This window comes from Mustela nivalis (genome assembly GCF_964662115.1).
Source record: "Mustela nivalis genome assembly, chromosome: 15".
In the NCBI taxonomy this organism is placed as follows: Eukaryota; Metazoa; Chordata; class Mammalia; order Carnivora; family Mustelidae; genus Mustela; species Mustela nivalis.
The window spans coordinates 17,258,156-17,274,964 of NC_139034.1; the positions used below are offsets into that span (position 1 = coordinate 17,258,156).

The 16,809-nt window shown below is 39.9% G+C and overlaps 1 protein-coding gene across 12 annotated transcripts in view; it reads left to right on the forward strand.

The window, feature by feature from the left end:
• The window catches only part of FRY (FRY microtubule binding protein), a 446,915-nt gene that overhangs the window by 201,712 nt on the left and 228,394 nt on the right, over positions 1-16,809 (forward strand). The window contains exon 1 of one of the 12 annotated variants that reach the window (XM_082700311.1): positions 16,057-16,121. The exons of the other annotated variants lie outside the window; for them this stretch is intronic. Within the exon in view, the coding sequence (XP_082556437.1) occupies positions 16,061-16,121 (61 nt within the window). The 5' untranslated portion in view covers positions 16,057-16,060. Of the gene's footprint in view, positions 1-16,056; positions 16,122-16,809 lie in introns of those variants that run through there. 12 annotated transcript variants of the gene reach the window in all.

Consider the following 16,809-nt stretch of genomic DNA (forward strand, 5'->3'; position numbering starts at 1 on the left):
AATCAGACCTAGAGTCTAGGGTAAAAACTAAACTCTGCTGCCTCTCATCATTCTTTGTAAGATCAAGAGACTGATTAATAGTAGGTGAAACTGATTAAACTCAGATAGGAGCAGAAGGATATTGACATGTATTTCCTGCTAAGGTATCAGAGCGGTATTTGTCAAAAAGCAGTGGCAAAGTTCTCAAATAATACTGTATCTCACTTCCTCTAGTTTCAAGAGAAAAAAAAAGGAGCATTCCCCGGTGTTTTTCTTATGCCCATTCAATAAGAAATTGAGTCTATTTTTGTTTTCTTTTAAGAAAATTATAAGAAAGAATATTACTAGATCAGAAACTTGAGCCCTTCAAGATTGTAGCCAATTCTCTGTTGAAAGAGAAAGAAAACAGGAATATATTAGGTTTACTGAAATCTGTCATTAGATTAAAATGAGCAAATACAGTATTAATTCATCTGAATGCCATCTAACAGCAGTAGATAAAATATCCTTAACTTTGTCATTACAAAAAAATGACCAAAATATTTTCCTGTTTTCAAGTATTTCCATTTATGTAGAAATATCAGTATTTTCTGGTGAGGTTTAGATTTCAGTCTTATTATTTAGATTTGGCTATTAACCTGAAAGAGTTTTATTGACTCACTTTACTGCCTATCCACAGCACCCTTTAGCTAAGTCTTGGAATGGTCTAATAAGAATAGCTAGCATTTAGGAAGGACTACGGAGTTTCACCCTCTGTTCTGAGCACTATCTCATTTAAACTTCATCAGATCCTACTGAAACAAATACCACCGTATAGGTGAAAAATGAGTGAATGAATGAGTGAATGACTTCCCCAGGGCAAGTGCATCAGTAGGTGCTAGCACCTAGATTCAAATTTACTTCTGGCTCTAGAATCTCTGTTCTTATTGGCTGCCCAGCAGGAGCCATTCCCAACTCCCTCCTGTGCTCATTACCCCCAGCATGTCTGCAGGAGGCAGGTGCTCACTTATTCTCAGCCTTCAGTACAAGCCTGCAACTGTGATTCAAGTTGCTAGGGGAATTTCTGGAATATATCCTTCTTCCTGAGAATAGGAAGAATGCATCTTTTGCCACTCTGATGGACCTACTGCTTGCAGCCTTGGGACACAGTTTGTGTAGACAACAGAAAAAAAATTTTTTTGAATTCTAGTACCCTGAGATGACTTTTAGCTGAACATGAGCCAAGTTCCCACTCTTAAAGAGAAGACTGTCTAGAGAAAGAGACCAACATAAATCAATAATTACAATAAAATATATCCAGTAATCAACCCCCTGGAAGATGAGTTGCGTGTATGAGTAGGAGTGACTATTATTTGTACATAAATAATACTCATTGACCCTTAAGACCAGATCTTCCCTACTCCAAAGCTGAATCTTTTCTTACCAGCCTGGTGAAGCTTCGACTTTCTCTCTCTCCTCCAGGTCCCTTATTCTGTTCAGCTTTCTTATTGTAAATGCCTAATTTCATGATCAGTTAGTTCCAGGCAAGAAACTGGAGTCCTTTTTGGCCCTTCTTTCTTGTTCATTGAAAACATCATTAAAACTTGTCATGCTTTCTTCCCCAAATGCCATCCCCCACATCTGGATCTCTGTCCCCATCACGTCTGCCAAGACCTGGTTCCCAGTGTTCTTCACGTGGCCCATCCCATCTGGAATATTCACAACTCCTCCTTGACTGCCTCTCTGCTGCCAACCACCTTTGCAGGACAGGTCTGGTCCTCACCAGCTTTGAGCACTGATCTCACCTTTGCATTGGTAATGGTGGGTTGACACTGAGAGTGAGATTTCCAGTGGATAGATGCAAACACACTGAGTAACTAAGATGTCATTATGAACTGAAAGTGATCATCCGAGTTCATTTTATAGACCATCTGTATACAAACCTTGTGTTTTAGTAAACTAGCGTGTTCTACAGAATGCAAAAATGGACTCGACTCCTGACACACAGTCTGTAGTCACAGTCATGGGCCAGAAATGGGGTGAGTGTATTGTTATCATGCTAGAATATATTATTCTGTATGCTTTCATGCTGGTGAGATTCAGAGAGCCTGGACTTGATAGGCACGATGCAAAAATTAAGGGAAGTTTGTCTGGAGTGAAGGAAAAAAACAAAAGTTAAGTATAATTATCTGGTAAAGGAAGCTCAGGCCTAAGATCTCACTAGTCATGAAGTGTACACACTCCAGTGATGGAAGGTCCCCTCATCAACTCTCAAGTGTCCCTTATACACAAAATAACAGCCATCAAACTGGTGCAATGAGCTCATTAAATATATTGTTCTGCAGACAAGGCTCTTGTTTTAGGGGGTGACTAAGAGACTGTCACTTCTTGGGCCAGGAGAATGAAAATGCTCTTTGGGCTCTGGGAAAAGGATAGAGATAAATTGTCGATACTGTCCCTAGGACATCCCTCCCCGTTCCAGTCTGCGTCTTACTGGGCTGTTTTCTCTTGGAAGACGACTCCTCACTGAGTTATTCAACTCCATGTTTTCATGATGTTTCTGCCATTGACCTACATAAGGGAGAGAAGGTTAGAATGTTCTTCACAGGCAGTGTTAAATTCGTGTTAAAGGTCTACCCTTGCCCAGTGGTACTGGAGCTAGCAGAGTCATGCGAGCTCAGCCCTCAAATGTGAGTGTCTGTCTCTTCCACTTTAATGAAGAAATGGTTGGAAAGTGAACCAGGTCTGGAAGAGTCAAGCCGAAGTGTCATCCCACTTGGATTATTTGCTTTTATTTTTCCTTGCTGAAAACAGAAGTGAATCACACCCTTCAGTGAAGCCATGCGGCAGAGGGAAATGATGCAATGCTGGTCACGTGACACAGAGAAGAAAGGCCCATTATGCCAACCTAGTTCTGCATTGTGTTCTGGCCTAAGGAGAGGTTAATACCCACACTGGGAAGCAGAACAAAGCTGTGGCTCTTAAATGTGAATCCTTCTCTACTTGGAGGAGCTGTGACTTGCTTTTTGTCTCTTCTGTATTCTTCTGCCTTTTTGACCACTAAATGGATTCACTAATTTTCAGCATAGTGTAAAATATGAAAAGAATTTAGTTAAGTTTGTTTTATTTCCTTTTTCCATAAGATTTGGGCTGTTTATGACCGTACAGTTTGCCTTGGCTGCTTACTTGTTATGTGACCTTGAGCAAGTTACTTAAACAGATTCCCTAAAAAGGTATCATCTATCATGCGTGTCTTTATAAATAACTAATGCCATAGAGCCATAACAATTAAATGAGTTTATGTTTATGAGGTATTTAATATATAGCCTCGCTTGCAGTAGCTCAGTAAGTGGGAATCATGACTTTTACTAATTTACCTATTTCATGCTTACATAAATTCCTCCATGAGTGAATGCTTTTATCTCATTTGCTCTTTGCCAAGACAGAATGACCAGGACCTGAAGAGGCCTGGGGTTCTCTGTGACATCTTCTTGGCTTGGCAATATGATCTTTACCACTTCAAATAGTGGACATCTGAGTAAAGAAGTATGTTTTTGGAACTTCAGAGGCTACACCATCTGAAGATATTGAAGGTAAAATACCTTTCTCTCAAATTCAGAATTGTGTAGAGTGATAACATATCAAGGTATTAGGATATGCTATAGTTGCAGCATTTTCTGTGTCACAGGAATTAAAGATTAAGCGTATGTTTTTTGGACCTGAGCCAAGCTTTCTTCCTGAGTATGATGAGTTCAGGTGTCCGCTTTGGAGCAGACTCTCACTGGACTTTCACTGCCCCACTTCCCCTACACTTTCTACACACTTCCATTGTCGCAACAGTGACCTTGTTGTGTAACGGCTTTCCCTGTCTAGGCACCACCCCTCCCTCCCTCCACACACACTGGGCTAAAATGCAATCATCTTGTCATTGTCAGATTCCCCAGCACATTTCAGGACACATTGGCTGTTAATCAACTTTTAAATGTTTGAAAACCTGGATAAAATGACCTGAATGGGTGTGGGAGGTTTAGAGCCAAACTTAGCTAGCATTTATTTATCCCATCGGTAGGTCAGCCCCTAGCAAGCAACACCAAATGTTTTGTATGTCAGAGTCTTTTATTTCAAACAGTAACTTAGCATCTACTCTTGGCTATAAAGTCTCTTTTTTTCTGTGACCCTCACCTGTTTTCCTTCAGTAAATTCAACAAGTTCAATTGCACCATTGTGTTCACAGAACTCTGGACAGATCAGTCTGTGAAACTCAAAGTTAGCCTGAAATAATTTATTTATGTAGCAATCAGCCAACTTGAGAGAATATTTCTGCGATAGATTGTTTTTGCTTTTGTCTTGTTTCTAAAAGACTTTTTTTGAACTACAGTTGATACACAATGTCACATTAGTTCCAGGTGTACAACGTAGTGATTCAAGAACTCTGTTATGCTGTGCTCACTCTAAGTATAGCTGCCATCTGTCACCATACAACACTATTACAACACCACTGACTGTATTCCCTGTGCTGTGCCTTTCATCCCCATGACTTACTCATTACACAGCTGGGTACCTGGACCTCCCACCCACCTTTGCCCGTTCTGTTCATCCCCCTCTTTTTGTTTTTGTTTTAAATCTGTTGACCTGTCAAAGATTGCTCTCTGTAAAAATAATGACAAATACTAATATTAGTCTAAATGTCATTTAGGTTATATGGATTTAATTTAACTTTACTTTTAAACCTTCCAGCCACTTTTGCTAAATGAGAAGGAGACCGTTCTTGGTGAAATCTACTGAGTTATTGTAATTTTTACTGATCAAGGTCTTTCCTTCCATGAGAACTTATTTGGAGAAACTAATTGCCTTATTGGGAAAAAAAAGTCTGAACCCAAAGATTTTTCTCACGATTTTCTCATGAGGTGGATGTACTCAGAGCATCGGCCCAAATTAGACATGCTCAAAAAGTTCCAGGAAGTCCCTGAGAGTGAATCAATCGGCAGGCCCTCCTTTCCTTCTTGTAAATAGTTAAAGGCCTCCGCGTGTCAGGCAATATGGTAGATAGAACCCCGCTCTTGCCTTCTGTGAGCTTGACAGTCAAGGAACACCTGCTTTGATGAAAGAGGAGACTTGCGGAAGTTGCAGAGAGAACAAAAATGCTGATTAAATACGCGTTCTACCTGTGCCAGCCATTGTGCCTGGACTTAGGGAGACTGACCTACAGAATCATCAGGAGAAGGAAGTGATTCATCATTGGGAGGGAGGAGGCTAGGAATAGTTCCAAGAGGCTGTGACATTTGAACTTGAAGAATGTTACAGAGAAGAGCGCAAGGGGCAGAAGGAAGAAGGTGAGCAAATGTAGGGAGGTATGGAGGTGGCCAGTTCAGGCGGTGACAGCTGGATCCCAGGGTCCATGACAGAGAGTGACAGACGCTGCACAAGTTGGGTCAGATCCCAAGGCACGTTGAAGGACCTGCTGAAGGCTCCGGGCTTCACCCTGAAAGCATAGGGCAGGCTACTGAGTTTTAGGTAATGAGCAACATGGTCAGATCGCAGTTGACTCTTGGGAGTCTTAGCTAAAAATGAAAGTGGGGAGAGTCCCTTCAGGAATCACCCAGGAAAGAGGTGACAAGGACTCAAGGGGATGGTAAAGGTGTTGGACAGGAAGAAGCAGTTTTAAATTGTTGGAGACAGAATCACCAGGATTTGGTTTCTACCCTAAGTCTAGTCTGTTAAGTCCAGCTCTCTTAAACTCATACAGAATCATACGATTCGGTAGCTCAGGCAAGCTCTTAAAGAGAAAGAGGCAGAAACAATTACCTGATCCACAGTGTTTTGAAATTACCTGTTGAATAGAAACCGTGCTCTTTAACTAGAATATTTGTGTTGAGGATAAAAGGGGATGGGAGAGTTGTCTCTTGGCAGTCCTCACGTGATTGACTGCTCCAAGGTACACAGAGGTGTTTCGCAGCTGCTGTGCATTCCCATCTGTGGGATTTGTTTCATGGTTATTCCCAGGTCACACATTGGCAGGTTTTGTTTTGGTTTTGTTTTGTAATAAAACATACAATTGAGATAAGCAAATGACCCTGAATCACTTGAACGTGCAAATCAGCATCCAACCAATGGCCCACAGTCCACACAAATGCTTTGGGGTGAGGTGAGGTTGTTGGTTCATCTAGGTTGTCACAAGCAGTTTGGATGTGCGGAAGTCTCCTAGGAAAATGTACTGTGATTTTCCCAGGAAACCAAGGCCCTGCGAAGGGTCCCGACGCCAGTGCTTCTTAAGAGATGAGATTCAAGATGATCTCTGTTAGCTGCTTTTTATTGTACTCCTCGCCAGACATGGTTTGCCGCTGCCATGACAGATGATTACCAATTGTTTCACTTTTCCCTCCCTGTCCAGGGAGAGCCATGTGCTTTCTGGGGCCCTGTGTACCTGTATCAAATTCTTCTAGGAGGAAATCTCTCCCACTCGTAGGCAACTCGATGATGACGTCTTTTTCTGTGTTTTTATGCCAATTCAAACTCCATCCCATTAAGGCTAGTTGAATCAGATCCTCCCAGTGCCTCCTGCCCTGCCCTTACATGACGAAACTTCTGGGAGTTGCATTAACTTTCATGGGCTGCCAGGGCATGACAGTAACTATTTCAGAATGCTCCAGAGTGCTCTGGTAACAGTGAATAAGTAATGGCATAGGGACGTCATCACTTAAGAAAGTAAGGCAGATGTGCACCTAACTTGATTATAAAAACCTCTACTGTCTTGTGTACGCTCAGTTCTCCCAATGAATATTGCAAAATAATGAATTTAAAATCAATTGATAATTATATATCCACCACACAGTATTACAGGAAGACAGGTCAGCATGTCAACAAACTCTATATTCTTAAGAATGAGGATTATTCAAATAGAGGAAACTCTAGCCATATAGTGGAGATCAGAGATCAGAATTCAAGCCCAAAGGTTATGCACTACTCCATTCAGGGGCACGTGGGTGACTCGGTGGGCTAAGCCTCTGCCTTTGGCTCAGATCAAGCCCTGCATCAGGCTCTCTGCTTAGCAGGGAGCCTGCTTCCCCCCCCCCCCCCCCCCCGCCCTCTACCTGCCTCTCCGCCTACTTGTGATCTCTCTGTCAGATAAATGAATAAAATCTTTAAAAAAAATACTCCATTTATATAGTTTCATATTTAAGTATTTTCACCTCCTTCCAATTCAGGAGCTCAAAGTTATATCCCATGATGTAACTGGATAAGGAAAATAACTGTTTCCCCCTTACTTGGTTTTTGGGGCACAAGTGGAGTTTTTACAAGGTTTTGAAAGAGAAGATAGGTCAGCAGGATTGGGAGGAAAAGGAATGTCAAATAAAGAAGCATGTAGTTCACCATGCAAGAAGCAGAGCAAAAGAGCGGCTTGATGGCTGGCCAGAGCAGATGGAAGGGCATTTGAGAGCTGCCTGTCTGAATGAAGAAGCCCACTAAAAATTCATACGTATTTTTGTCTGTTTAGCTTTTTGGTTAAATATTGAGCCGATTCTCCCTGGCACTTGAATTCCCCCTGATTTTTCAGGTGGATATTAACTCCAGGCCTGCTAAATTACATGCCCATGATGAAATGATTCCATGAATCCAAATAATGGTGTGACATTTTGCCTAATGGGAGTCTGTATTAGGAAGTCTCAGTCTTAGATGATTTTACCAGGTTTCCTTACCACAGAGATGTGGTTTAAAAAAATTAAAAATGTAGGGACGCCTGGATGGCTCAGTTGGTTAAGTGTCTGCCTTCAGCTTAGGTTGTGATCCCAGGGCCCTGGGATTGAGTCCTGCATGGGGCTCCTTGGCCCGAGGGGAGTCTGCTTCTCCCTCTGCATGCCGCTCCCCTTGCTTGCCTCCCCTTCTCTCTTTCTATCTCTCTGACAAAATCTTAAAAAAATAATAATAATAAAATTTAAAATTTAAACAAATCAATGAGTATTTATTGAGAATCCACTGTGTGCAGAAACTCTTCAGTGGAAACCTGGGTGCATTGGAAAAAAGTGTGAGGTACTCACCCCAAAGAGGCGGGCAAGGTGGAAATCTATGAGGTAGGTAGTGAGAATGATGATGGCTATGCAGGAGCTATTACAGATCAGCGTGTGATCAATTGTCATGTAGATGGTAATACTGCTAAGGGAGTTCTATGATGTTTAAAAATCTGGTCCCTAGTCAGTTTTATATTTTGGCTTCATATAGACTTGGGTACCATGTAGAAGCATTTAATATCAGAGAGATCTTTTATGGTGTTTTTGCTTCTCAACTTCTAGAAGCAATCTGGTATAGTAGGAAGGATATGAGCTTCTGAGCCAGAAAAGCTGTATTTGAGCCCTTTTCTCTAGCATTTACTGGTGTGCGATCTTGGACAGTTTAGTTTAATTATCTCAGCTGTCAAGTGGGGATAAGGTAATCACTTCTCAGTCCCACCCAACCTGATACTTTCTCAAGTGATTAATAAATGTTTGCTTATTTAAATCAATAAATCAATATTTTTGTATCATTTATTTCTGAGTATATTGGACTATGGGTATTTACTAATTCATGGCCATGCCACACTGTGGCTTCTCTTACTGGCTTTCCATGTTTATTCACAAAAATTGTTTCCCATGTATCCATCTTTTAAAGTAGTAAGTGGTCTTAAGAACAGCATATATAGTAGAAATATAATTCAGGGCACATGCAATTTTAAGTTTTTTAGTAGCCACATTAAACAGAGCTTTAACACATCTGGAAGTAATTTTGATAGTATTTTACCTAGTTCAGTATATCTAAAATATATTTCAACATGTAATCAGCATAAAGTTATTAATAAGTATTTACATTTGGGAGGGGGAACTATTCCTTTAAAATCCAGTGTTTGGGGCACCTGGGTGGCTCAGTGGGTTAAGCCTCTGCCTTGGGCTCAGGCCATGATCTCAGGGTCCTGGGATCAAGCCCCGAATCAGGCTCTCTGCTCAGCGGGGACCCTGCTTCCCCCTCTCTCTCTGCCTGCCTCCCTGCCTCCCTGCCTACTTGTTATCTCTCTCTCTCTCTCTCAAATAAATACATAAAATCTTTTTAAAAAAATGAAATCCAGTGTTTGTCTTACAGTACCAGCACATCTACATTTGGACACCAAATGGGTCAAAATACTTTATTTCTATTTAGATTTCATAAAATTGATAATTAAGTAGTTTCATCTATGCAGTTTTTCCAAACATAATTAAATTTTTTTCTGACAACTGAATGAAGCATTTAAACAAATTAAAATTAAAATTGAGTAACTCAGTTGCTCTGGTCAGTTTTAGGGCTTAATAGCTCTCTGTGGCTAGCATGAAATAGCACATACAAGAAATTGTCTTGAATTATTTTTCAGTAAGATCTTGGACTTCCAGGCATTTCATCATTTCATAATATAAAATAAAGATACTTCTAAACCTGGATTTCATTTTGGGAGTTGCCTTATACTGACTGTGCTTAGTGGTAATTTAGTGCTTAGTGGTAACTTCTGACATCCAGCTTGTCATTCTGTCTGCTAGATTTATGAGATCTTCTTTGAATGAAACTTTTTACTTTAGCCTAATGAAAGTTTAGTTAATTCAAAAATGCTGCAGGATTGTTGTCTTGTCCTAGCATAAGTCTGAATTTATCCTATTTGCAAATGAATAGTCTGAGTCTCTAGCTGTGTGACTTGCCCAAGGACCTGTGGCTAGCTACTTGTGCCAGGGAGATAGACCTTAAACACAGACTTGAGGATCCATGCTGGCACGGAATCTATATTTTGCTTCATTTAGGTGCAGGTGGGTTTCTGTTACCCTGCTCTGGACACAACATCTTACCTGAAGGAGGACCCTTCACTGGGTCATATTTTTTGATTCTCCAAAGTATCAATAACCCAAAATGCGAAGAGAACATCTGCATTGTCTCAGAATCTTCCTTGGGAAGAGCAAGGTTATGGAAATGAAGGTGATGGGGAGAGAAAATTCCTTTGCAATAAAAAGCTCCCCACTCCAATGCACTAGTAAAGGCAAATTTAACTTGGGAGAAAAACAATTATAGCCCCCAAAATAGTGATGTTCTTACTCCATACGTTTCTGTGTATACTTTTCACTTTTGGAAATTTCTCTTTACTTCTGAGTAAAACCAGTATAGATGATTCATAAGCACTGAATGGAAATGACCTTGGGATATTAAGCTGCATAGTTCCCTAACACTCAATGTAGCCTGTTCTTAAACATTGTTGGATTCTATATGCTTTCCTAATGAGTGGCCCAAAAGGCTTTGGGCTAATTTCCTGAGCTTTTGGCATTAACCATGTCAGTAGATATTACACATCTTATAGAAAAGGTCAATATCTTCAGTCAAAACTTCAAATTCAGAAATCTTGATTTAAAGGATTCTCTGATGCAAATAGTTATTTACTCTCATTCTGACTGTACATCCCTGAACTCTGGTCACTGAGTCAATCAGAATTGGATTCCCATGGTCAGGTTTATTTTATTAGGTATTTAGCTATTTGGGATGAAAATATAATCTTTCAGAATTTTTCATCCTTTGTTGACATCGTGTCCTCTAGCACACATGCACTCTCCCCCCCCCCCGCCCTTTTTTTTTTCTTTTCTTTTCTTTTTTAATTCTGGGCAACCATTCAGAAATGTCTTTAAGGACTACTAATGGATTCCATCCAGGTTTACTCTAAAATGAATGGCATTGCCTGGCCTTTGTTGGCATAATCATTAATTGTGTGAGTACTTTTAAGAAATTTTGCTTCCATCACTTGATTTTACCTTTTGATTTTCTACATACCATTTGCTTGAGTTGTGTACAAATAAAATTTAGAAGAGAATTTGTGGTAGTCTGTGTATAAAGTATGTAGGTTTGGGATTGACATCTATTTGGGGCAGAACAGAGGAACCTATGATGCTGTTTTAAGGTAAGCAACACATTAAGGACAGAATAAGCAAATCCTAAGATTTGTAGGTTTACTTCCTTCATTACATTGGAAGTCTGCAAGTTTGAGGTTACCGGCTTGATAGCTCTGTTCAAACGGTAACTATTTCAGACTTTCCTCTGCATTCCCTGTGTAGAGAGACAGTTGCAAGGATGCTCAGTTATCATTCATTATTACATATTCCCAGAGGCCATCATAGCTTCTGAACCTGGCCATACATCAGAATCTCTCTAGCCTCATCAGAGGTTGAGATGCTCTCCATCTCTTGGAGGCCCTGGAGTCTGTACTTTTTATAGAGCTCTCCAGCACTGGGTCATTTCTGGGCTTTTTCAGGCCCTCTCCCCACAAAATAAATGAGTGAAATTTAAGCAATCAGACCAATACCATAGACCTCCAGAATCATAGAACTTAGACTGTAGGCAAGGGAGAGATGCAGTTAGGGAATATAATTGTAGAACAAGGGAATGTTTATAAGGTGATTGAAGGAAATGATGAGAGAAACTTTTTGGAGCAGAAACATTTATAGTACATAAGAACATGTAACATGTTAATTCTTTCACTTCTCATCCACTTAGAATCCCTTCCGCTTCTCCTCCCCAAGGCTGGGTTGAAGTCTGCCTGGTAACTTACACCACAGGTGATGCATGGAAGCTTAAGAGAGCCTCCCATGCAGGTTCAGATGATCTATACCTAATGAGCATCGCACACCTGTTGGGAGAACGCTGTTTTCATGGTGGCTTGCTTCCAGAGGCACCCTGTGCCAAGACAAGCCAGTATTTTCCTAGAGGTCTTCCTGGTAAACATTTTCATTCTGCATGTGTTTGCAGCACATGTCTTGAGGCAATGACACACTTGGCAAACCCCGCCTACTACTAGATGCCTCCTTGATAGCCAGGCACAATGACACATTGTCTTTTAGGAGCTCTCCCATCTTATTATGGTTTCTACAAGAAAGGGGCAAGGCTGCAGGTGATGTTTGCTTAAGGTGTGCTTAATTCTGTTGTGGTACTTGATTCCTACCTTAAGACGACCTCTGAGGTTCTTTGTTTCTGAAAGATTTATTAATACAGATGCATGAATATATTCTGTACTGTGTTACGTCATGGAAAAAGAGTGAAGAGACAGAATCCTTTTGGCACTGGCATCTTTTGTTAGCTGTCATATTTCTGTGATAATACCTTAACACTTTATTTACTAAATTTCTAGAAAAAGTAATGTGCAGGTTACTATACATATGAAATGGAATTACTTGATTACTGAAATGTTTCATTAAAGATATCGCAAACTAGTTCTAAAAGCTCAATGAGAAATATTGGATTGATAAGCAATGATAAAAAACAAAGCAAGAGTCATCATCAGCTTAACTTTTTTTTTAATCACTTCACGGTGTTGAATGAAATAGTGTTTAATACAATAATTTTAAAAGCTGGCTTTTTTGTTAAGCTGGAAAAAACTTGGTTGGTGTCTAAAGGATATTTCTTGCTTCCCATAATACGGTATTATGGATTTACATTGACATTAAAGAAGGTGAATAGACTGTGAGGCTACATTTAATGAGAGTGGTTATGTGGTCTAACCTTCATGCTAATAAAGTAGCGATCAGTCAGACAGTCGCCTAAGAACAATCTTTCCTGAAACAGTGAGGTAAATGAAACACACCCGGAAACTTGGTTGCAACTTCGAAGCTTGTGATCAGATTTGGACTTTCATTTGCCCTTAAAAATATTTGTGGTAATTCCACCAGGCCACCCAGAAGCAGAGAGGAAATTTTTATGACTATTAGATTAACTGTTAAAGTAATAATTTAATTTAGATTTGAGTGTTATTATGGAGCTATCAATTAAACATACCAGTAATCCAGTTGATGTTATTTATTAAATTTAGATTATATTAATATAGTTTAAAATGCATGACATTTATTTAGCCTCATCAGGGAACAAATGATCTCTGAGTAAACTTCTCCCAGCCATGAAGCTTAAACCTTGAAGTGTCAAAACATTTTAACTTAATAATTTTGAACAGAATGCTTTCTGTTAATTACCTTAGTATTTTCTATATTATGTCTGTGACTATAGGATGCTAATGTAGTTTAACCCTGTCTAAATGAATTCAGATCATTAGCAAATGTATTGATTAGTAAAGGTCCTATAATATATGGCTACCTTTGGAACTCTTGAAATGTTAAGGGTCAACTCTTTTTATGTTAAATTATCTTTCAATTCCTATCCTTCAAAATTTTTATGTCTGTTTTTTTTTGTTCCCGATTTTTCAGTTACTATCAGCCATCAGCTGACAGCTGTCACTTACTCAACTGTCAGTGGACTTTAGGCATCTTCACCCACCCATAATTGCTTTTAATCTAACATAACTTGAGGAGGAAATTAGGGTGTGAGAATAATGTCCACATAGGAGACATGTACTCCAAGTGGAGACGGATGAGGTGAGATGGGAACTCTTAGCACAAAAAACTCTGAGCTTTAATAGAAGAACTTTATGCCATCTGTTTAGACTATAAGGATGCCTTTGATTATTCACTGATTCAACTTTTTCTAGACACTAGGGGCCCAAAGATGAGAATAACGTTGTTTATGCCCTAAGGATGCTCCCCCAAACCGGTACATGCCTGGCTATCACAGAGGAGCAAGTAGACCATGGAGGGCAGCAAATAAGGCTGTAATCTATGGAATTCAGCTGGGTTTTGAATAAGTGAAATTTCTGGATTAAATAAAAAAGATTATTTGAGGGCTGCTCTTAAATGTATGCGAAGACAAATATGCTGCTTAGAAGTTCCAGTTCTGTGCATGCGTGCGTGTGTGTGTGTGTGTGTGCGCGCGTAAATACATATATATACATGCCACATCTTCTTTATCCATTCATCAGTTGATGGACTTTTGGGCTCTCTCCATAGTTTAGCTGTCTTGCTATTGGCAATGGTGTGGATGGAGCTAGAATGTATTATGTTAATAAAATAAATCAGAGAAAAATATCATATGATCTCACTCATATGTAGAATTTAAGAAAGAAAACAGATGAGCATATGGGAAAGGGGAAAAGAGAAAAAGGAGAGGGAAAAACAAGCCATAAGAAACCTTAAGTTTAAAGAACAAACTGAGGGTTGGTGGAGGGAGGTGGATGGGGGATGGGCTAGATGGGAGATGGGGATTACGGAGGGCACTTGTGAGCACTGGGTGTTGTATGTAGGTGATGAATCATGGAATTCTCCTCCAGACACCAATATTCCACTGTATGTTAACTAACAAAATTTAAATTCATAAAAAAAGAGGAAAAAATTAGAATGAAATAAAGACGTTCCAATTCATATTAAGGGAAGTACTAGAATAAAAATTAAATGCAGTGACCCTGAGAGTCTGACAAACCTGCATCTGAATGACCTCGGGCAATCTGATTTTGATTCCTTTCCATCACCTCTAAGAGGGAGATGTAATGCCTACATTTTCAGGTGGCTGTGAGGACTGTGTGAAAGGGTATGTGAAAAGGGCCTAGCAGAGTACTTGAATCCAGTTCAGTGCCCCATTAATATTCTCTTTTCTGCCTTTTCTTCCCCCCACTTCCCTTTGATGTTGTTTGGTAAGGGGCGTCTGTAAAAAAAGTGAGAAATAAAATGACAAATACTTCTTTTCATATTCCTATGAGGCTGCCTGAAGTCATGTTCTTTTAATTGAATGACAGTCCCATCATTTGGAAGGCTGGTCTAATAATAGCACCAGAGATTGGAAGCTGACAAAGTGCAAATTTTCAGTCAAGTCTTGATTCCAGTTTAGATGTGAAAAGAAGAGACTTGAAAAAGAATCCTTGTTGCTGAAAACACAGATACCTCCCTAGGCACACTCTTGGATTAGAATTGTGTGGACCCCTTTTAGTAAAACTTAAACCAAATGCCACATGTGCCCAGCAGCCAACTCTTTAAAAAAGGTTAGAAAGCCCGAATGTGGGAGACTCAGTGGTGCCTTGGGGCATCTTTGCTGGCGTCTTTGCTCACCTGAAGTGTTCATGTGGGTCATTTGGACGTGTTCCTCCTTCCTATAAAAGGCTTCAGTTCATCAGGCAACTCCCCATCCTGTGCTATTTTGTAATTCCAACCTCTATCGCTAAAGAATGCCTTCGGTGACCCTGAGTAAATCAAGAATAGAAAATTACTTAGGTTTCATGCTCTTCGCTGTGTTAGTGAAGACATAGATTTTCATTGACCCTCACAGAAAACAGTCTGTCAGAAATAATGCCCACCGAAGGATCAATGAGTTACACTTTTGTTTTTAAGTAACTTTGCAGGTTTCTTTCTCAGTCTCTTCACTGGTCTAAACCTGCTTTCTTTTGGGGGTGAGATACTTAATGTTCACCAATAAATAGTGGTTCCTTCTTGGTCTTATAAATGAAGCTTTTTTAACCAGTTGATTTAGGCTGTGCTTTTAAAATATTAGAACTTCGGATTTAAAAGCAATTGCTTTTCTTTACTGGTTGTATCAACAGATGTTCAGTGTTTCGTTTTTCCTTATGGGTGTATGGTTTCTCACTGACTCTTGGCTTCACATGGGGATTCTCTGCTATTGGTTTTGTCTGTAAGAATTTAAGCTGTTTAAAGCTGTTTGTGCTTGTGGCCAAGAGCTCCTAGTTCCCAAAGCAACGGTTTATCACTCGCCCCGAGTTATCTCTGCTCTTACATTTCTTCAATCACAGAACACAACAGCACCAGCGAGCTAGATCCGTGGGTAGCGCGTGCGTTCGGTATGCATGGACTGTTTATGGCGAGCCGTGTGGGTCGGGCTCATGTTCCTGGAGTGCTTTGAGCAGCTTTACTAATCTGTCAGCATAGTATGTTCTCGTGGATAAATATAGACATACGGGCACTCTGTGAGTTGTAGGTCACTGTCTTACTGTGCAGCTAAAAATTGTCCCATTGGTATGAAGAGTCTGCCCTGGACGGAAGGCCTGTTTTAGTTTGTCTTCTACTGTAGGTCTTTAGCACCTGACTAAAAATACACCTTGGCCAAAAATAAGAGAGCCCTACCTTGTGGCTGAGACACTTATGGTGCCAGGGAGCAACGGAATCATGGAGTCCGTCATTATGTTTTTTTGCTTTGGAACATAGTCTGTGTAGCAGTTCCAGACTGTTCGTTTGGGTTCCTTTTCAGGCTCATGGAGATTACAACAGCCTGTTGGAGACGATCCTGTGTGATCAGCTTCATAAAAGGGCTTGGTAGGTATGAAAGGCTGGGGACATGTATAGCGTGGATCATTGGTTGTTAAATGCTGAATGTAGGGAAGGTTCTCTTAAAGGTTTCAATGGATGGAGGTGGGGGGGTTGCTAATTACATCTGCATGTGGGGATTTACTTACAATGTCACCGTTCAGAGGCAGGAATAATGCTTTTTAAGTTTCTGTTTGGAATTGTGGTATTTCAGAGGTGATTTTTGTATATTAGTCTATGGGACAACAGGCTGTGATGTCATGGGATTTTTCTGTGCGCTGAAGTTTCACTAAAAGATTCAGTACAACTATCTGTGCTGCAAAATTGCCATCTATAAAAGTAGCTTAATGTGCATTTGGAAAATAGGTAATACCATTGCATTTTCTATTACAGCAGAAGTAGGATTTATGCTTGATTTCTTCTAAACATTAATGTAAATACTCAATTATTTTGTTTAAAGCATTGAAATAAGCCTGAGGCAGTTTTCCCCTTTGCTTTTGGCTTAGCCTTCTTTAACACATACAAATATACTGTTTTCTTTTATTGTTTCTGAATTAATAAAACAGGATATTATGGGTTAACCAACATTAAATGGGTCCAAGCTGCATGCCTCTGCTTTTCCTTTATCAGAGTAATAGTCTGGTTACATTAGTTCTAGCATAACCTTGTAAGCAATATTGTACAAGAGTTCAGAAAA